Source organism: Nothoprocta perdicaria, unplaced genomic scaffold (assembly GCF_003342845.1).
Source record: "Nothoprocta perdicaria isolate Ctin4 unplaced genomic scaffold, notPer1 scaffold_29, whole genome shotgun sequence".
NCBI classification, from domain to species: Eukaryota; Metazoa; Chordata; class Aves; order Tinamiformes; family Tinamidae; genus Nothoprocta; species Nothoprocta perdicaria.
The window spans coordinates 5,460,140-5,482,668 of record NW_020455521.1 but is presented as its reverse complement, the minus strand read 5'-3'; the positions used below and the strand labels follow the sequence as shown (position 1 = coordinate 5,482,668).

At 35.9% G+C, this 22,529-nt stretch overlaps 1 protein-coding gene across 1 annotated transcript in view; it reads right to left on the bottom strand.

Moving 5' to 3' along the window:
- Positions 1–22,529, bottom strand: part of LRBA (LPS responsive beige-like anchor protein) — a 342,587-nt gene that overhangs the window by 73,374 nt on the left and 246,684 nt on the right. The window contains exon 46 of the mRNA XM_026041635.1: positions 12,052–12,204. Coding sequence (XP_025897420.1) covers positions 12,052–12,204 — 153 coding nt within the window. The remainder of the gene's footprint in view (positions 1–12,051; positions 12,205–22,529) is intronic.

Genomic DNA, 22,529 nt, shown 5'->3' with positions numbered 1-22,529 from the left:
GCCATTCTCTGCTAGTGAGACTACATAAAGATTCTACTTCTGAATAAAATCCCAGCCTTTTATGTCATCGTGACAATTTTACGTCCAATATGAGCCTGTTAAAATTTAAAAGGAACACTTAGATATCCCATACTTCTTTAAAAAAAAAAAAAAAAAAAGCACCTTCATTCCTCAACTAGAACCTTCATGAGATCAATGGAGACTTCAAAGTTGTCATCCCTTCCTGGATTCCTATTATTTATAGAGTAACACAAAAAGCTGCAAAACAACTGAACAAATCCCATGAGTTTCCTGTGAAATCCTCTATTTTTATCACAACTCTCCATGGCTAAGCTTCTGTCACTATGTACCACCTATTCTAGGCTCTTCACAGGAAAAAAAAAAAAAATGTTAGTGCCCAGAACTCCACATGTGCAGGACTCCACTGCAGAATGTAGCTGGCCCTTGGCAAATAGGTATGTTAGAGACTACTCTGGTTGTATTTCTTCCTCACCTTCTTGCTCCTTTCTCTCAATGTCCTAAACCTCATGCTATGAGGTACAAAAAAAAGGGGTATCTTTCAGGCAAAGGAAGCTTTCATCTCTGAAACTGTGGCTCACTTCAGAGTATACTAATGGAGTAAGTTCATTAACTTCTGCCTAAATTTGGATTTACTCTTGTTAGGGAAGTGGGAAAACTGGCGTATAACAAAGATGGCCATTTGGCAAGACCAAGACTGCCACAAGGTTTTATCTGATGCTCTAGCATTCTTGGCCAGACATCACATCAACTGAACTGTAGAAAAATGTATAAATCAACTCAAAAATGGATTTTTTAGTATCAGATGTAGAAATAAAGCAGACATTACTGTGTTGATCTAGCCAAAAATAAAATTGACCCTGCATATTTACCTATGAATTTGCGTATTTCTAGTTTACTGCTTAGATATCCACTGTAAGAATGGCACCTAAAACAATATAAACCTGCTCACTACTTGGGCACCAGGGCCTATACATGGTTGCTAATCTGCTTAGATGACATGTCCCATAAGAGAGATCTCAATTCAAAGGCAAATTTTCCATAAGTAGTCCTCTGCGGTTATGGCCATAAAATCTGAAGCTTTCTCTATATTTGGGAAAGAAACAGCCAAAACCAGAAGAATTAATCTGAAAACTGATTTCTTCTAAATTTATTCTAAACCACTAACACACTCAGGGCAAACTGCAACAGGGACAAAACTCAATGAACACRAGCAAAGCCAGAGAGGAGCACAATCTGCTTAAAATCCGAGGACGGCTGGGATCCGTCCACACCAGCAGGAAAGCTGGGCTTAGAAAGCTCTGGGCGTGAACTGTGTTWGCGCAGAGTTTGAAAGAGGATTTTAAGCATAGCTCAGTTCCGGTGCAGAGAGGGCCTGAGGGCGTTGCTGCATGATGTGCTTGGCAGCAGCCTGAAGAGAGGATATTGGCAGCACAGACATCCCAGGCCACTCAACTATGGACAGTTCGTGTCGTATTAGTATCTTATACCACAACTTAATAAATTAGCTGTTTAAAAACTAAAGTGCCCTATCAGGAAAGAGAGCAAATTCTTAGTTTATTTGTAGTATTTGAGGCACASTATACCAAAAGCCTATCATTAAAAATAGTTATTCTGTAAACTACTATGAAAGTAATTTCAACAACCTTTGCAGCGTGCTCTCACCATCTTCCATTCCTAATCCTCATTACAAAGTTTTTATTCTGCCTCAGAAAGCAGATGGCAAGAGATAATGTCAGTAGCAATTAGGAGGCTTCACTGCCCTTAAGGACTCTTCTGATTTATACTTTTTTTTTTTTCTCTTTTTTGTTTGTTTTCAGACATTTTATAGATAGAATACTTTGTACCATGTTATTCTGGGTAGGCTATTTTGAACATTTCCAATGCAATTATACAAGCTTTGTTTTGGTTTTGCTTGCTTTACTGTGCAGAATGCTGCATTTCTACGTTTGTTTAAAAATAAACTATAAATCACATGTGCAACATYACTTTTAATAGTAGCCATTGGAAATTTCAGGGATTTTCTGATTTTTTTTTAATGATTTCTTTTCTCAAAAGTACTCATATACTACTGAATTTTTCATGCTCTTATGAGCCTAGTTTAAGCCTCACTGAAAGCAACTAACTTGGACTAGGCCCAAAAGGTCTTTTTAAATGGTAGCTTAAAGAAACAAAATAAATCCTGCCCATTTGGACAAACACAAAGGCCATCAGAAGAATATAGATTATGTCATTTTGTGCAGAATGTGTTCTGTAAGCTGTTCTGTGTAAGACCTATTTGTATGCTGATTATATTGCTGTCATTATTATTTTGAATACTATTTTATGTTGTCTTATTAGTGATATTATTCCAGCTAAATAAGGAGAAAGTGCAAAAGGCTACAGAAATGTCATATAACTCACATTTTATAGATTCATTTTCAAACTTCAGTGTTTTGAATCTAATTTCTAAATTAATACGGAGAAAAATGCTTAAAAAAAAAAAAAATCTCTGAATTAAACTCTCCCTCCTACAGGAAGAATGTCCAGGATCCTCCTACAAACCACRTACTCTAGAGAAAGATATTTCTGTTCCCCATTGCTCATTAATGTCCTTCTGCCAAAGCTACTGTTCTTCAAATTTGCCAGATACTAGTAAATGAAAACTCTGTTTCAGTCAAAGCAAACCAAACTATACATATAAGGTACATTTCCATTGCTTTAACTAACCTGGAAATGGTCAGGTAAGAACAACCATAAGAAATTCCATTGAGTACCTCTTAATTGTGTCTTAATTGGTTTGGTTGTGCAGCTGACTGTATACCCAGCAAATTTAAGTAACACAGTAAAGTAGATCAGCAAGTAAGTTGAAGGGGTACCTAACAGCTAGCATACGCACCCTATTAACTACCAAGGACTAGAAATAAAAATTACAGCCTAAGGGATTTGGGCTTGCTTGAACTGTTTCAAGAGAGCAAATGAAAGAAGAACCCACCTTCCTCAATTACGTAGGAGCTCACTGCCCAGTACAGTTATTACTCAGGCATGTACAACCTTAACTGTTGAAAGGCTGCATTTGCTTTGCTAAAAGCATTCTCTTACTTGGCTGAGGGGCTATGGCCTCACCCCTCCTTAAGCCAAAAGAGCTACACCTGAACTCCCAATTAGGGGGGTAACGACWGGCAGATGTGAGGGAACCTCTAGCAGGAGGTTGCCTGATGCTGAGCAGATGGGCCAGGGCCCAGCAACCTTTTCCATCAGTTTCCAGGCATGGCTTTTTCAAAAGTGTCACAAGGCAGACATGGCACTCCCCGAAAGCAGCACCTGACCCCCTGCAGAGCTCTGGGGTGCTGCAGTTAAGCTAAGAGCAGAATCACAGSTTACCAGAGCCATCAAGCTCTGCAAATCCTTGCTGCTCACTTCTTTTCCAGGTCAGGAAGGATGCTTTTTCACATCATTTGTGCACAGGAAAACTTATAGAGGGAAAAATGGGCTGAGGGGCAGGAAGGAGAGACACAGGACTTCCTAAAGCTGCCTTGAGCTCCTGCAAAGCCTGTATGTAATGTGGAACTGTGACTTGGATGCAAGTCAAAAGATTTGTTGCACAGCACTCAGGAATTATTAATTTGATATGGCCAAGAAGAGGACTGGTCAAAGAAGAGGTGGGACACTGCTTCCCTCAGGAAAATCTCATATATTTTTGTAGTTATTCTCAAATTTTGAATGACATTTTTTATCCCATCTCACTACTTTGCACTGCCTGACAACCTAAATCATCRTTTCCTAAATATATGAATGTCCATAGTCTATATATGTTTCTGAATATAATTATGTTTGATTTGAAAAATACTGTGCTGTAGCAGATTTTAGTTTGCCAGTTTTTAATTTCATGAGCAGCCTTTACATCTTTGTGAAACAGAGTGTCATTTCCTGACACATATGCTCTGTAATCTTTGTTATTTGGAATGGTTTTATAGTGCTCTTTCTCATCTACCTCTCACACAGGGAAGAGACTGTTCCTTCACATGAGAGCATTTCCCATCTCCATGTCATTGTTAGAATCTTCCTTCTAACCACAGATGGTTTTAGGAATGTTGCTGCTTCTCATCCTGGGGTTTCAAGAAGTGGAGCCTTTCAGAAGATTTTGACAGGGAAAAGCAGTGAAAGCAAAGTCTCAGCCCCCTCCCCTACTTCAGTTGAAGTCCACAAATTTTCAGTTTTTCTCCTCAACTCCATATATGTAAACGTTATCAAAATCTCGCCTTCTTTTCCCTTCCATGCTAATTCCCTTAGCATGGAAATTTCTATATGCTATGACTAGATTACAGATACTTCACAGCAAACTACCTCCAAAAGTTGATGTTGGAAGCCTATTTTCACATATGATCAATAAAAAAACTGAAAGAAATGCTGCAGCAACAATTGTATATCCTACCAAGTCTCTCAGCAGTATATTCTCTTTTGTGGAAGTCTTGCCCATTACAACTTCATCTTAGAGGAGGAACAAGTTTCAGTATTTTTCTGCAAACCAACTTCTAATCACAGATTGGAACTCTTAACAAATCAATCAAGACATTGCCATCACTTTCAAACTTCTTTCCTCCAATACCTCTACTGAGTTTGTGATGCAATTTCTCTGTTTATCAAAACTCTTAATACTTTTCCRCAGGATCTCTCACACCGCTGTGTAACGGGAAATGCCCAGCTGCAGCCTTAGGAGAACAGACAACCAGAAGACAGACAGATTTAGTGAACACCTGCTCAACAGGGCAACAGTTCCAGCACAATTGCTTCCCACTTCACACAGTAATAACTTTCATGTCCTCCACGCACTCGCTTTCAAACACCACTCCTATCGCACAGGCTAACCAAAGAGTTGAAAGAAAATTTAATTGTCTAGATTGCTTCTAATCAGCTTTTTGGATAAAAATGCATTTATCTACCTTAGTTTTCCTTTAAAGGTTTTTAAAATGTTATATAAGCAAATCATATAATTTAAAAATAGATATGCGCAAAGGGGTATCATTTAGCTTTTTATCATCTTTCTCAACTATATCCTGCTCCATATTTTAATATTTATGCTGGTTATAGAAATTTGTTGTAGCTGTTATCTGTTAAATAACCTCATCACCGTATTTTTCTCCTCATCACCTTATTTAATTTCTTTCTTCACTAAGACAGATGATACAGTGTGATAAAAATATACAAGGTTTTTTTTTTTTTTTTAGATCTCCTTACCACTTTGATATCCAGAGTTGTAATTTCAATACAGCTACTTGCATGTAGCTTTAAGAGAAGCTAAGATCTGGGGATAGTTTTTAAAAGAAGTTGTTTTATTTCCTCTGTTTTCCCTCCCCATGTGGATTCTCTTAAATGAAATAAGATTAATGCTTTTTGACTAACAAATGATGATATCCTAGTTCACCATTTTCYTTAAAAAGGCAAAAGCTTCTTTATCTCACTATGTTTTTGCTTTTGCCATATATTAACTTTGTCCCACAGATGTAACTTTTCAATAAATTCTATTGTATATATTATCCATAGTCTATCTTTCAATATGAGCATATTTTAATGTGTTGTGAAATCAAAACTCCACATTTTCAGCATTTCTAAAAAAAGTTCTATTCAGAAGCATAGTGGAGGGTCATCTCACTATGGATATTCCAGATTTATTTTCAGATAAGATCTAAATAGAGTGCTTAAAAATATGAAACTAAAATCTAATTCCCTATCCCTATTTGCATACCTGTTCTATGATAGTAACTACATCTGTATATGATATAAGTCAAAAGACTTATTCCTAGTATCTAGTATTTCTAGATTCCAGCCTGCAGGCCAGTATTTCTGTGTGAAAGATAACAAAGGTACTTATTGTCAGCAAGTAAATAGCACAGTGCAAAAAACCCTGCTGTCACGAACACAGATAGTGCTGTTACACACCAGCTGAGCTGATGAGAAAAGGGGGCACACGCTGGGCACTGCCGCAGCCACATCAGTCTGCTCCTTAGTTCAAGTGCAAAATAAACAGGTTTAAGCCAATTTTGGTATTCCACAGAAAGGTAAAACTGTCCTGTCATTAGTACCATATACTGCATTTGTGGAAACATTGTCAGAGGGAAAGAAGGAACCCTACTGTTCAACATTACATTTTCTTCTGCATTTCTTTAATTGTTTTAAGAACTTTCTGCCCTCCTCTGCGTCTAAAGTACATAATAAAGTTCAGCTCAGAGCTTCCCAGGACTACACAATTGCCTTGTTTTTATAGATGAGGAAAAATGATGTGTAAAACAGTATCAAATGTAAATACAACAAGAATTCATGGGAAAGTTGAGCCTAATCTGCTGGCAGGAAAGACCTTTCACACCCCTGACTTCACTTAAGAATAATATTCTTGACATCTTTCTGGATTAGGTTGTTAAGTTTCTGTTACTTCCATAAACGTAAATCTTTATTTTGCCTCATAGAAGGAAGTTTATCTCCTGTACAGACTTTTTTCATATACACAGCTCACTATCCCCTCCTTCCTATCTGTCACTCCAATAGGAGACAAAATATATTTATCATAGTGTTTTAAGATTCATTGTTAACAGTTGTGTTTAAATATTTATTTATCTTAAATGCATAACATTCAAATAAAATATTTCTATATGGCATAGGAATATAAATATTCTCCAGGAAGAGCACAGTCRCAGATTACTTTCCAACTTATTTCTATAAATCTATGAAAATTATTTTAGATAAAAAAAATAAATATGCCTGTATAGTAAACAGATACACTCCTGCAGAGGATATTGTATGCCATATATCTTATGTTACATATAGATGATTAACTTGCAAAGAAAAGACACAGAAATCACCAGAAATCAGAAATACAAATCGAAGTACCACTTCAACTACAAGTACATTTGATGAAGGTTTTGAAAGAATTGGTATCAAAACTCTTCTGCTTTTTCACCATGATCCCTCATAGTGAACAGATGTCTCAAATATCAACAGAACTGCTTGGAAGAGAGAGACTTGAAAGAAGAGTTCACAGAGCTGTTACTTTTTTTTTTTTTTTTTTTTTTTTTTTTTCTCCATTCTTTCATTCTGGTTCACATTCTGGTTTTGTAAAAATTTCAGATCAGCTTTGATTGCCATGAGCATCCTCATTACTCCACATAAACAGACTAGTCTGTATTCTGGCTTACTGAGATTTCATCCAATATTGCTAAAACTAGAATTTGAAAATCTATACCACACAGATAGTAAATCTGACGCTGCTCACTAACTCAGTTCTCCCTTCAACCTCAGTTTACCCCCTCTAATGTGTTTCACCTATCTGTCCCTATCACCAGTATCCGCACTGATGTGCCTTTACTCACACAGTTCCTATCCATATGATTTGCKATAGCACTTGCTGTAACTCCTTTGTAAAAACACTGCTGTGGAACGAAGGAAAAAATATCTCACAGCCACTTTGGCAACAAAATCCCAGACTTTCCAGGCTGGAGCCAGTATCTCAGCTCTATCTTTTGCTGACAAACAGCAAYAGTTTTCAGAAACTGCATGCATCATGATGTCTTTGAGACTGACTTTTTCTTTTTCCACCTCAACTCATTTTCTATGGATTGGGAGTGGAGACTCACAAAAATTGCATTTCTGAGTACTGCTGCATGGTGACTAGCAGGGTATGCTTTTTTTTTTTTTTTTTTTTGAATAAAGTGGAATAGCTTGGTGCTAAGAAATTATTCACTGCATTGACTGATAATGATCCCCTAATTCTTGCTGCAGATCTTTCTTACCAACTGGTGGTTCATAATACTGATTTATTTTTCTCTATTAGTATTTGTATTTGGGTGAGTGGCTGGCTCCCTTCTCTCTACTTTACTTATCATTCTAKGATAAAATTTTGTTTAGAATATCTTTATGTATTTACATATTTCATTTTTTTTCAGGAAGCGTCCTGGCTTCCAATCACTACCTTTTCAATTATCTGAAAATTGGATTTGAAAACTTTGAAAYCTACACTCTAATCTCATCACTTTTCTAATTTGCCTTGCATTTTTCCCAATATTGAATAAAAGGGATAAACCACTTATCATGAAAGGACTGACTTTGCAATAAGGCACTAAAAATATTTAAATTGAGATATATTGTGGAAAGCTGWTCTGACAGACCTGCACAACATTATTATCACTGAAGCAATCGAATTCTCAAAAAGCTGAAGCTCACAGAAGTTGTRGGAAATTCAGTTATTATCAATTGATTAATAGTTCTAAATTATTCTTACCTATTCAGACTTCCAGCCTTCACTGACAAGATAAAATAGATTAACTCTCCATTTAGAATAAATACAACTTCCCTATTTGGATTTTTAGCTCTTCCTGATTATAACTGGGAAATACCTGGCTTTTCTATAGGTTCTTCCTGATTTTTGTGAATGTCTATTTCATTAGACTAAAAACAATCTTCAAAATTTCTTTTTGCTTCAATGGGGTGATCACCAAGTCCAAAAGGAGAAGAAATGAGAATCAAAATTTTAGAAACAAACAAACAAAAAGCACTGAAGAGGAGCCAATATAACTAAATGCTGTCACAACAGCTACAATAAAATCAGGAAATATAAATTTCAAATAATATTGTCTATATCACAGTAACTCACAAGCAATAGAGAAAAACAAAATTGCTAAGGATTTAGTTCCAGGTCCAATATCCAAGAATACTTTCCTTTTTTATTTTTTATAATTACATGGCAAATTAAGCTTGCGTTCTCCAATCTGCTCAGTTACCCCATAGCTACTATTACTTCCTTGGCAAGAACAAAGTAAGCAAGTAACAGCAGATTTTGTTTAGGATTTTTCTGGTTTGTATTTCTCGGGATTATTATTTAATCTTACATGAAATGTTTTTGTACTTTGGTAAAACATCAAAGTATGCTAATTATATGTTACATTAATTATCTTAATCATTACTACACATATGTAAATAGTTACTACGCAGTTATACAAGAATTAATGTTAATTGCATCTGGGTAAAATATTTTCAGGTATCTTAGGAGTCATTCTACATCAGTAAATATAATTCAGAACTATAGAGGTATACAATAAGGTTTCATAAAAGTAAAAATCATTGTTTTTCCATCTCAATGCTGACTGAAGAGAAAAAAATTCTTAACTCCCCCCACTACCACACACACTGATTTGCACTATTCTAAAATATTGTGCTTTCATAAACCATTGAAAAGTCTCCAGTATTCATAGAAGTAATACTGTATTTTACATTTCTTTGTATTGCTTGGAACAATATCCCAATACCATCGTTTAGCTGACCATGACATTCCATCAATCAAAACCTCGTTTTAATTATACACCGTGCTCCTCCTCTCCAAGTGAAYGTGGAAGACATGCAACAATCCATCTCAGAGGAAACACATAGTGTTTAGAATTAAAGAACAGGTTGGGAATTAGTTTTAAATCAGCAATGAGCCTGTCAATTAATGTTGTGAACCCTTGCTATTGACCCGATACTGTACAATCTGCTATTATGCACTCTCCTACATATCATCTGTTCCCCGTGCTGCTCTGTTCCAGGAAGACAGACAGCTGCAACAGTATATCCCTGTTCAACCTGAGGACCATCTGACTTTAATTGTAGCACACAGCTTGATGTGGGTCTGGTTATGAGAAGCCAAAGTATCACACTGTAATAATCTGGAAAAGCAGAAACCTGCCAACACAAGGCTGCAAACAGGGGCTTGGGCTGTCTGGCTGCCTGACGGGCCGCAGGAAATATGATTAATGAGCAAGGTATAATGATATCAGGAACCCGATTAGCACCACAAAAAGGTCACAGATCAAAGTAGTATGCATTTCATGAGCTCCAATCATTGTATAAAATCTGTGGACTTAAAAAGGAAAACTGAAATGCGAAGGGGAAAAATATCTGTGCATGATAGCTTACAAAATGAGCACTTAAAATGCTATAATCAGCATTTTGTCTGAAGCAGCAAGTTGTGAGGAAATACTAACTGAATGAATCTGCCCATGCCATGTTGCAGCAAGCTTTTCCGATATTTCTAAAGCACTAAGCTTCAAGCATTCTTACTAAACACACCCTATTCCACTTAAAATTTGAGGGAAGTGGCATCAAATCAAGTAAGCTTCAGATTCTCAAATTATTTTATTATTTTATCTTTAAATGAGAGTTGGATATGTGATGAACACCTGTTATTCCAGAGTTTTMGTAAATGTTTTTTTTTTCCCCCCAATATCTAACAAAATAAAGAAGCACTTATTGTACAACCTGGATAAAAGAAAAAACTATACTCAGAAATTGAAATGAAGTAATTCCTTTCAATAAGAAATGACTTTAAACAGATGTTATATTTTCTGCTCCTGAACTTAAGAGTGATAATTTCTCTTGTTCTGCTGAATAATTTCTATTTCCCATGGAAGAGGGACTGCATCCTGAATATATAAAGCACGTGAGAAACCTCAAGGAGGGGAGGGGAAGGGGAAGGGAAGGGGAAAGGGGAAGGGGAGGGGGAGGGGGAAGGGAAAAGGAGCTAAAATCTTAAAAAAAGGAAGAGGTACAAGTTGCAAAAGAACTTGAATCCACAGGGGGTGGAAGCCAGGTGTACAAACATTTGAATAAAGCTGCATTTTGTGCAAAGCCTAAAATACCAGTGCTGTGAGCAGTAAGGCCCAAGGCTGCCTTTGCCAAGTCTGCTTAAGAACAGGGCCATCTGACTGGCCCGAGTCACCCAGACATTCTCAATGCAAAAGGGGGTCCTTGTCCCCAGACATTCTCAATGCAAAAGGGGGTCCTTGCCCCGCTGCAACATAACAACTATCAGCACAATGACAAGACCAAAAGTTGCATTTGAACACGGTTTCTCAAACGGCCCTGCTAAATATTAGTGCATTTCATACCTCATTTAAATAAATTTGCACATACTTACATGTGAAGCAAAGCATCATGCACTATTTCCAGTTATCACAGTACACCCTACAATTGCTACAAATATTGAGATTATCTCGCTCAACAGCCTGCAGAAATACAGGCCAGGTAACATCACGTCACCAGTAACTGCACAGCATAAAGAATTCTGATAATTTATAGATAATATTTTTGTTTTCATACAACTGTTCCACAAGTTTTACCAACAGTAGATTTGATGTTCTGCCACCAAAGAATTTTTAAAATGCRTTTTCTACCCTGAGGATATCAGGAGATTATCAAGGATACATCTGGTTTCTGTGAAAAGTTTTTGTGAATTTTGCATGCCTTAATTGACTATTTTGTAGTTAGCTACTTCTTAACAGCTACAGTGTAGTCAGTTTTTCAAGATTCACTGAAAAAGAGATTCTCTAGTTTATTCACTTTGAGAGTAAAACAGCTTTAAGAATGTGCTGAGACACTGATGATGATACTGGAACATATTTTCTGTAAATCATTCAGAGGTTCTGTAATGCTCAGAGATGGCTGTGAAACACAAAATACTAACACTAGGATTTTCCAAAACACAGAAGGGAAGAGCTAACATTGGTGTGGGAAAGGTGACAGGTGAAGACGAATTTAGGTTTGTTTACGTGTAAGAACAGCTCTGAAAATGACTAGTATAACTGCATAAATGGCAGAGGGCTTGAAAAATTAAAATACCATCTTTTCTTTCTGAAGCATTCACTAGATTTTCGAGTTAAGTGGATACTACAATTGAAAAAAAAACTCAGAATGAAAATTACTGCTGTGTTTAAACAGAAGTAATTTTCCTAGGCTCATGTAAAATGATGGTTTTATTCTTTCTTTGAAATCTCTAGATTTGAGACAATAATAAGCAAATAAGATCTACTACATGTTTAAGACACAGTTTTTCTAAGGAATTCCGAAGAAGACAACACACTATATGCCTTTTTCTTTCTTAAACTTGTACACCTATCATCCTTTCTGATCATTTCAACCATACTCCAATGTAAATTATAAGTATCTGTATTTTACAAAGAGCCAAAGCATTTCAGAGAAAAACTGCAAGACAAATATTATTTGTCAGACAATAGAAGATAACCGTCTTACCAGTCTGTTTATGCGAACAAATTCTTCTGGGCTTTTGGCCCATGGTGGAAGCTCAACATCAGACACAACCGTTCCATCATCCATCACCCCTAGATTGTAATTGTTGCTGTTGACAAATATCTCTGGGAGGTAATAGAATTCAGGAATCAATTCCTGTATAGAAATGAAGAACAGTGCCATGTTAAAAATTCTGTCATTGCATACACTTTGCTATATTAAAATATAATTATTGAAGTGCCATTAGGAAGTGAGAGAACAGAGAACATACAAAATCCTGTATTCATATTTCCCTCATAGAAGGGTTCAATTCCCTCTTTCACATCTCCTACAATTTAAATCTTTAGACTTGGCACATACTTATAAACTTTGCAACACAACAAATGATGTCAGATACAACAGGCTAAAAAAAGTCAGAGAATGCCTTTGGTTGGTATCATGCACAGAGAAACTTACAAACTAAATTAATGAACATCACATGATTCAAATTATCCTTAGTAGAAAGCAATGGACAAAAGATAGTAAGATGCTGGGAGAAAACAAACAAAACAAAAACTTCTTTTTACATTTTAAAAAACCTTCTTTTTACATTTTAATACAATCCACATTCCTAAATGCTACACAACAGGCAGTCTGGGTGAAAGTAGCAACAWGTGTATGAATTATCAAGTTCCAAAATCCAGTTAAAATCCTATTCTCTCTAGCATAAAAGAGCTCGCAACCTCATTTGTTTAGGCTATTAACTATGTTTGGTCAATGCTCAGAAATAAATTTTCTGTTGTGTTTAAAGTATCTGTCGTTACACCATGTATTCCAAAAGAACCCAAGAAAATCAAATTGGATCAATATCTTCCTTTGATTAAAAGGCTGTTAAGTCAATTTTGTGTCCAGTCTGTAAATAGAAGGAAGAATAAGGCATAATTTTTCACACACAAATAAACAAACAAACAAAAAGCAATTTTACATGGTTGCAAGGTCTGTGTGCACTGAATTCTTTGTCAGCACGATAACTGCTTTAAACAACTGTGCTGTCTAGGCCTGTTTTGAGCAGGAATAGAAGACWGTACTCTAACATATAAACATTTGACCTGCAGAGGCACTTCTTTAGGCAGAGCTTGCTACACAAGTTTTAAGGAAAAAATGCAAATATATATTTAGTAAATGAAGTGTTACTTCCAAATCTTATGAGAAAATTTAAGTAATATCAATAGCAAAACAAATAACTTTCAAAGCATAAAACAGTACAGCCTAGTGTACAACTGAGCAAGGTCTAAGCAATATGGATTCTCTCCTGCATAAGTGAGATATTTTCCCCTTACACAGTAACAAGTGCAAACTTCCTAAGTCGTGCACTCTGTAGAATACACAGGAGGATATAATACATAAACATGTAAAAAATAACGTGATTAGACTCTTATTTTCAAGCTTTTATAGATTCAGTTCTGCAAAATCCTGGCAAAACAGTTAACAAGAAAAGCCTAACCTAGCACGTACACACATGTCCACCTTTATTACGTATATTAAAGACCTTTTTTTTTTTTTTTTTTGGTAGAACTTGGTGTTGAGACTTAAATACACCCAATAAACCTGGCAATTTGATGGATTTAGAAAAAATGAGCCACTAAATTAGAGAATTTACTCCCTTTGTATAGGAAGGATCAATGCATGTAATTGCTTCAGGAAGTGTATTTCGTAGCAAATAACTGGTGTAAAATTGGTCTTGCATATAGCAAGTGCAAGCTGCATGCCACTTAAGAAGTAGAAAAAAGTCAGGCTGGCTTAGTACTGTCAGCTTGGCATAGTACTGAGCTGGGTCAGAAATTCCGCAGATCAGCCTCCCAACCCAGTCCTGACATGGGTCAATGGATCAGTGGTCTCCCAGATATCCCCTCAGGGCCAGCTATGGCAAGAGCAGCTTTCCAAATGGCTGAGTGCAATGGGGAGGTCATCAGATTGCGGACAAGGTCAATCTGAAGTAGCCAGGGCAAAGACAGGAAAGATCAAGCAGGAATTAAGCTATTATCACCTCCATCCTTGTGTGAAACACTACTTGGCTTTGAATTGTACATCTTTTTGTTTACAGTCACCTTAACTAACTAGGCAGAGTAAAAACGGGCTTCTGTACCAAATGCTTGACAAGCACTTGATAAAAAGTGATTCAAAACTATTTAATTTGATAGCTGGAAAAAATAAAACAACATAGTAGCAAGGATAAATGTTTATAGGAAAGTATTCTAACTGGATCTAACTACTGAAGTCTCAGTAGTTTTTATCGTCACAAGGAGAAACTAACCAAGAAAAGACATAGACACTGCACTATTCATTCAATAGCAGCTTACACCACAAATATRAAACCATACCATGGTTCTGAATACTTCAAACATAAGCTCATTACATATTTTACTCATGTTTCTTTATCTTTTTATATTTATATGTATATATAGCTATTCATTAGCTTCTTTCAAGATCAAAAAGCATTTGGCTTTCTAGAACACACATTGTTTTCATTAGATTATGCAGAAACAATATGCTGACTTGGAACTTCAAAATCATCAGTAACTTCTGTTAGATTCCCCATTAGAAATCTTTCATAAAACATTACTTCATTACTACAGAAACTTTCAGAAGGCTCTCCATTCTCATTATGCTGATATGTTTTTACAAAAGGAACTCCTCTACTATCCAACTCTGTTGTGTTGACCATATGCTAGCATTTGCAGCAGGGAAAAGGGTGTGCAAACACACTGCACCAATCTGAATAGCATTTAACACCAATTTCAGTGCCAGGGTGAAAATGAGTACAGAAGTTAAAGGCCAACAGCCTTTCCTAAAACCAATGAACAACACTGACTATAAAATATTTACTCTTTTATGAAAGTTTACAAATTTTCTTCAAATATTCAATGACTGCAGAATTTAAGAGTTCTTCTCAACTCTTTCTCAGCTAGCTCCACTTTTTTTTTTTTTTTTTCAGAAAAGCCCAAGAGTATTAAAAAGGTTGATTAATGCATTTATCGTTTGTAAGAGCTTGCTTATGGTTTGACAAGAACACTGCATGAAAAAGCAAGACCTTGAGGGGCCAGAGCAAAGATCATCCAGTTTCTTGCCTAAACCAGTGACACATGGTGGCAAACTAACCAGCATAATGGATTTAATGGATTTTGAAGCAATTTGTCCTTTTTTTTTTTTTTTTTTTTTTTAAATCTTTACGAGGGAGTTGTTCCACAGCGTAATTTTACTTTATGTACAAAAGCTTGCTTTCTTTCTCTTTATTTCCCCTTCCTTCCTCCCTTCCCCCTCCCGCTCCCCTCCCCTTTTGGTTGTTTTAAATCTACTTTGTAATGGTTTCAGTGGAGATTCTAGTTCCCGTATTGAGAAAAGCCATAAATCGTAATTCCTATTCAATTCTTCTATATGCTCTTCAGGATATTACAGGTCTATATTATATTCTTTATCACTTGTTTCTTTTGCAAGCTAAAGAAACTTTGTCAGTTTAGATTCTTCCCCTTCTAATAAACCATTTTTGGTTATCTTCCTTCTTCTTCTAATACGGCTGTATCCCCTCTGACATTTTATGTATTCAGCACATGTATAGACACTTCAAAATTGGCCCACACTTATTTTGTTTATAAGATTTCATGGAAAAATGAAAACATCTGTATGATTTGTTGAAGCTATTGCTTTAACATAATCCTGTTGAAAATTAGTTTCAGAAATTTCTCTGTTGGAATCCAGCACTTGTCCAGGGAAGAGCTAGGCACCTTATGATGATACTTCACTCCTTTTGCCACGCTTTTGATTTCATCAGAACTGTTGAAGCTCACGCTGAATATCAATATGAATCTAATACAGAGCATTTACACCTGTCTCTCTTAAAATATAAAAGACAAAACTTACCATGTCAGGATCTTTTATTTAAATKATTATAAAATTCTGTAAATAATTAGAATTTTTCTTTAATGAAAAATGTACTCTACCACACAGAAAGAGTGATTCTGAAGGAAACATCAGTAAAAATTATTTCTAAAAAAAGTTAAGGCAACAGAATGTCAGTTTAACACTGGCAATTTATTTTCATGTTTGCCACCAAGCATAAAAAATCTACACAAGAGACTGTCTCTTAAATGTAATGAAATATTATTTTATTCTTTTCTTATGGCTTGAGGATAATAGACATACGTTTTGAAGCAGTTATATGATCTGCAAAGGTGTCTAGAATCAGTGAGATAGATTCCCTAACCATATTAAAACATTTATATCAGATTTTCAAACTAAATTATTGGACAATCACATTAAACAATATTAAGCCTATACATAACCTGTCAAACAGAAGAATAAAAAAGCTTGCAAGAAGTCTAGGCCTTTATTCATATTGCTGCACTTCATTTCCTCTGTTACAGATTTTAAAGGGCATTCACAAAATATATACTAACAGATAAAACTAGTTCAAACTTGTTTTTTTTTTTTCACTCCAATTCAAGGTAATCACTTCCCTGACTGCAGGGAAGCACCATTTTTAAGTTCCCGTAAGTTTCCCCCTTCCTGCTCTCTGTTATTGTTTAGACAAAAAAATTACTTTCCATTCAACTTCTAAATTGAATTAACAAAGAAATTAAATTGGTGCCGCCTGATTCTGTTAAATTTCTTGCTAAGAGTGCTAGATATCTCCTAGTTTAAAAAGAAATAAAATCTTCAAAAATTTACAGTTAAGCAGAGAAAATTATACAAATCCAGATGCTTAAGTAGCAGATGAAACTTATTGCAATCATAAGTAGTAGTTGATTTATTACTAATCAATACATAGATTTTAGTAAATCAATAATTATTGTATTAAAGATGCATCACTGAAATCATTTAAGACCTGCTGGTCAATACATGGATTACACCTACATAAGAATATTTTACTCTTTTTGAGGCCACACACAAAAAATGACAACAGCATTTGTTTATCTTATTTCAGTTATAAACTGTGCAACAGGTACTTCAGCTTAATTTAACAGAGAAAGAAGGAAAATACAGGTTGCATATGTAACTGCAGTCCTTAAAAATCATTGAAATAAATCATGTATGTTGATTTTTGCATAATAGTTTTCTAGATGAAAATAAATGGGCAATTTATATCAACATTTGCAAAGATTTRTATCTGCAAACTACAGCCAAGTTATTCGAAACCCACATGCCCAGCATCACAACACTGCAACAGGACGTAGACCCCAGAAATGAAGTGGAATGCCAGCTGAAATCCCCACCAGGTGCAAAGCACTGGAACTGTCAGAGTCAAAGTGCTTTTCAAGTCTCCTCCCTTTCTGCTTTTTGCCAAAGCGAGCAACATAAAACCTTTGACTTTTTATCACTGGTCTAATTTTATAGATTTATGGGCATTCTCCTGTGGGCTTGAATAAATTGTGCACATCTTACTTGAAGCTCCAGGAAAAGCTTGGAGTGGATATTCAAATTTTTGACTTTGTTTTCAGCATGAATATGGTTACATCACAGATACTAGATGGAAATTTCTGATCCATGAGCTTAGTTGTCTATATTTTTAACTGTTGCCACTTCTATAGACTACTAAATATCTGACTGAATTCCTTTGACTGAATGTGAATTTTTTCACTCAGTCAAGTACTTTCCTGTTATGGTTTGCTGTAAAATTGTGCCAAGATTTGTATCTTTCATGAAAATCAAAATCTGCATCCTAAATATTACAAGTTTTGTTACCTCAGACATACAGTTTCTAGTCAAAAATCAGAATTATTAAGTATCTATTTCTGAATTTTGCTCTTGCACTTTTTTTACCTTGCTATGGATATGACATAAAATTTACCTCATACAAAGGCAATATTGCAAGCTTGGCAGCAGCTTTACTCGTGGTAATTTTTGAAACTCCATCTATTAGAAAAGTATAGAACAATATAAAGCATATGTAGAAAAGCTGATCAAGTTACGTAGTGTTTCAGGCATGCTGGTGTTAGGCAGCCTGTTTCAATAAAGATGAGCTGTCATTTTCCAAACTTTTGACTGTTTAAAAAAAAATTAAAAAAATAAAAAAAAGTCTTGAGATGTGTCCTTCAGTTTCTGAATGTCTGAACTACTCGCAATAACTTTGACTTGGTCATATACAGTCCTGTTGTCTGTGCCTGCTCACTGGCCTATCTGAGGCAACCTCCGCTTCTCCTCAGTATAAGGCTGTAATCAATTCCAACCAAATTTTATAGAAGGCTACAGAGAGAATTAAGTTCCTGCAAGTTCATTAAAAATAAGCAGTTAGGTAGAGCCATTATGGGTGCCTTGAGGAACCCAGTAAGTGCAGCRTGAGTTCGCATTTTATTAGTCTCTGCGGAAGCTACACAGACATGGGACTGTAACAAATGTCCTATCTCTGAGAAACGCTTCAGCTGAGGCTTACAACTTCTCTGACATCAGTCAAACAATTAGAAAGACAAAGAGCCATAAAAGACAAAGTATCATCCAGTACTCACACAGAAGCATCATTTTTCCTTTATATCACTTACAAATATTAATATCCTATCTCAAAAGTATGAAACTGAAGATGTTACTAAGTAACAGAATTAGCCCAACTTAATTGCTTATTGCCTAAAAAGTTTAATGCTGGAATCAAGATTCTCCAGCCTTCTTGATTCTAACCTCATGCTTGAAAGWATAAATCCACATTGAATCCGCCTGACCTGGTAATGACTTGAAAAGCCACAGACCAGGCACGGAAACTCAGCAACACCCATGATTACAGATAACATTACCAGTATTTCAGTTTTGTTATGTATTTTATATACATTTGGTTCTAATTTGTCTATCATAACAAATATTTTCTGAATAGAGTTTCTGCTAGTTTGGATAAAATACATCAGAGCCAGCAGAAACRAACAGGCTCAAGGCACAGATAGCTAGAGGATCTGGCAGGTGTTCTAAGAGCTCTAGTTTCTCTTGATGTGCTTCTTTGCAGTGAGAAAACGACATGTAATTACAGGACATCATGTCATTATCAGAAGTTGAGAAACCAACAAAGGATTGAGGTATATTATCTGAGTACCTGCCCAATAAGATCAATGCATTAAATAATTTTGCTTTTACTTTGCTTTTTATCCCTTTAATTTTAAATATTTCAGTAATGTTGATCAAATGCACAAGTTCTATTTTAAGACATCTATGTAATTAAGAAGCAGTGCCACCAAAACAGAACAAACCTCGTTAAATATTAGTAGCGAATGTTTTCTTCATTCCTTTTAAAGCAATTTATTAAAAAAAAAAAAAAAAAAAACACATAACAGAATAACAGTAGACTTCAAATAGCTTTAAATAGATTTTGGGAATATCCCATGGCTGCCAGGATCCTTAATTTAGCAGAAGCTAAACCTGATTCCAAACTAGTGCTATTGGTTTCCACAGGAGCATCCTGGCTGCTTCAATTATGAACAGTTTTTGTCCTGGGTCAAATGTAGTCATTAGTATAGAGTTGACTTAGGAAGATTAGAAACTGGATGAAAACTGAGAAGAGAAAGGGCTACTTTCAGAGTCCTGCATTTATTATAGTCTACTGTTTGAAATTACATTGTAGATCAGTGGCTAATAAATTAATCTATATTCTCAAAATCTCACTCTTCAGGAAATCACAAAATCCTTTCAGCCCTGTATGGCTTCCTGAGCTATTGAGAGAGTCTGCTGCCCTCCAGGGATGCTTCTGAAGGCTCTTCATTCATTAGCTCTCAGACAAAACCATTCTCTCCCACTCCTGCTAATATTCATACACAGTAGATATTAACTTACAACATCAACACAGTCCAAGTACCCTCCTGAAAGCGAAACACAACCTGTACATTATTGCAGACATTGTCTTACACTGCTACAATTCAAAGACATTTTAAACTTGAAAGTAGGTTCAAAGCAAACTGCAACTAGGTTCTGACCAGAACAATGTTATCATTGGTTTTATATTACAGTTAATTAGCCCTCCAAAAAACATATGTCTKCACTTAAAAACTAAGCTATAAGAGAGTCTGAGGATAAAAGATGATGCCCATATCAGATATGTATTCAGACAGTCAGCACCATCATACCTGTCTTATAACAGACACTGCTAAAGTGTGTCATATTACAAGATTGTTTTTTATGAATCAGTATTCATTTTTGGTCCACCACTACGCAGCACCACATTGGAGCTTGTTTGACCACACTTTGGACAATGATTTAAGCAATTTTTTTTCCAAAAGTTTATGGTGTTCTGGCACCTACTTTTGAACAGAACTACTCACATACAAAAACAAACCATAAATACAGGAATAAGAAAAAGTAGATAAAGTGGTTAAGGCAAGAAAAACACTCCACTAGTCACCCTAACTTGATTCCAATGGGTAAAGAATTAATCCTACTAAACCAATSTACTTTTCTTCTCAAAAGGTAACTGCCCCAGTGAATGGTGAAAGCAAAAGAAATGACGTAGCTGACTTATAAGAAAGACCTCTGAGACAATCTCCCATGACATTCTTACAAGTAAAGTTGAGAAATGGAGCTTAGATTAGGTTACAATAATGTGGGAGTGCCTTGGTTGGAAATCCATATTCTAAGAGCATTTATCAATAGCTCACTGTCAGACTGGGAGAACATGGTAATGGGGGCTGCCCTGCTTCTAATACTAGTCAATAATCTCATTAATGACTTAGCATAGAAGGTGAAGTAGCAAAATCTAGATGACACTAAGAAGAGAACATAGCTGTTTGGAGGACAGGATACAAATTCTAAATGACCCTGACAAACTGCATAGATGGCATCAAAGTATGCACACACACATAGAGACATATATGTATATCTATATATAAAGTACTGCACTTAGGAAAGAGCAAATAAATGTGAAGAGTGACAATGATAACAATTACATGCAGTTGTAGTTATAATAGTAAATCAATTTAATGCAGCAGGTTAGCTACCAAGCCAGGCCCAACTGCATCTGAACAGGTATGTGCCTTTTCAACCACTCATCAGAGAAAAAAGGCAACACGAAAGTACCAACAGGCTTCACTTCCGCATTCTGGAACTTAGTACAGTCTCAAAGTAAAGATTTTTCCCTTAAACACTGTCAGTCTATCCATGTTTTTACAAACTTATTAAACGAGTTACAGAATGTATTCATTCTGAGCTAAATGATAGCTTAACAGAATTGAAATATGTTTAATATTCTTCATCATAGAAAATTTAACTTAAAAACAAATGGTAAAAATTTTAAAGGCATCATTGCTGAGCTGATTAGTAAACTAAAATTTTAGAGTAGTAGTGAGATGCTAGCAAACTTCCTGAGGAGTTTTAATTTGCATTGTTTAAATAAATGGAGAGGAGGAACTAGGAAATTAAATTTTATGCAACATATCACCTCTTGAAATCAAAATTTGAAAGGTTCAACCAAAGGTTTTGCTGCGGTGCAGCATGTTTGCTGCTTTGATCATCGATCCAAGGCTTTCACAAGATATTGTCAAAGACTACTTGTGACCACACATATGTTTTGGCTTCCTCTGTTGAAGTGTGATAGCAGCGAATAAGAGCTGCCCCCAAAGCTGGCTTATGTTAGTCCTTCTTCTAATGTCTGAGGCCTCCAAGTAAGATTAACAATCCTTAGGASAGCAAGTATCAACAATTTCTATTTGGTCTCTTCATATGGGAAGGAACAAGAAATCATTTCCTGCCAGTCAGCTCAGTAGTTCTAAATATCCAGGAACTTTTCCGCTGGGATAGGAGTAAATTCCTACATTTCTTTCCTTTGCCCTTCTCCCCAAGTGCAGTAAGATATAATGCATTTACTTTGGCCTGCTACTTTCAAGGTCTTTAATGTGGCTTYCTACATCCTTTGTATTCTACAATTAAATGTAGTAAACTGATAGGTTTTCACCAATTGCAAAAGTATTGATAGGAAGCCAGAAATCTTATTGCGAAAAAACTAACATTGTTCAATCCGTCACAGTAGCCAATTACATACATGTTCTAGGCCCTTCAGAGATGCAATGTAAAGCTTAAAGCAACCCTTTCACTTGTTGAGAAATCAATGTATCTTATCCTGCGCTTGCAATGGACTGAAGTGCATGAACAGTCAGATACTACAGCAAAGTCTTTTCTGTATCCATCCGACCTACATTTTCCAAAGAGTTTTTCCTCGGGTCATTGAATTTGTCCTAAGTCCTTACTTAACTCTGTGACCCTTGTGAAATCATTTTGATTCTCCACCTCCCACTTCTGAAGTTATCTTCTATTGTTAAAATAATTTTCTTTTCTAACAGCTACTTCCAGAGCCAACCTGCTGTTGAACAGTGCACAAACACTGCTGCTACCTGGCCTTTAAAAGGGTCAAGAGTTTTTTGCATCTCGGTAAGTGACAGACTGCCCATCACACCAAGGACTTCATTATTCTTCAGAGGAGTCAGCTACCTCTACTCAGCTCTGGTGAGGCCGCACCTGGAGTACTGTGCTCAGTTCTGGGCACC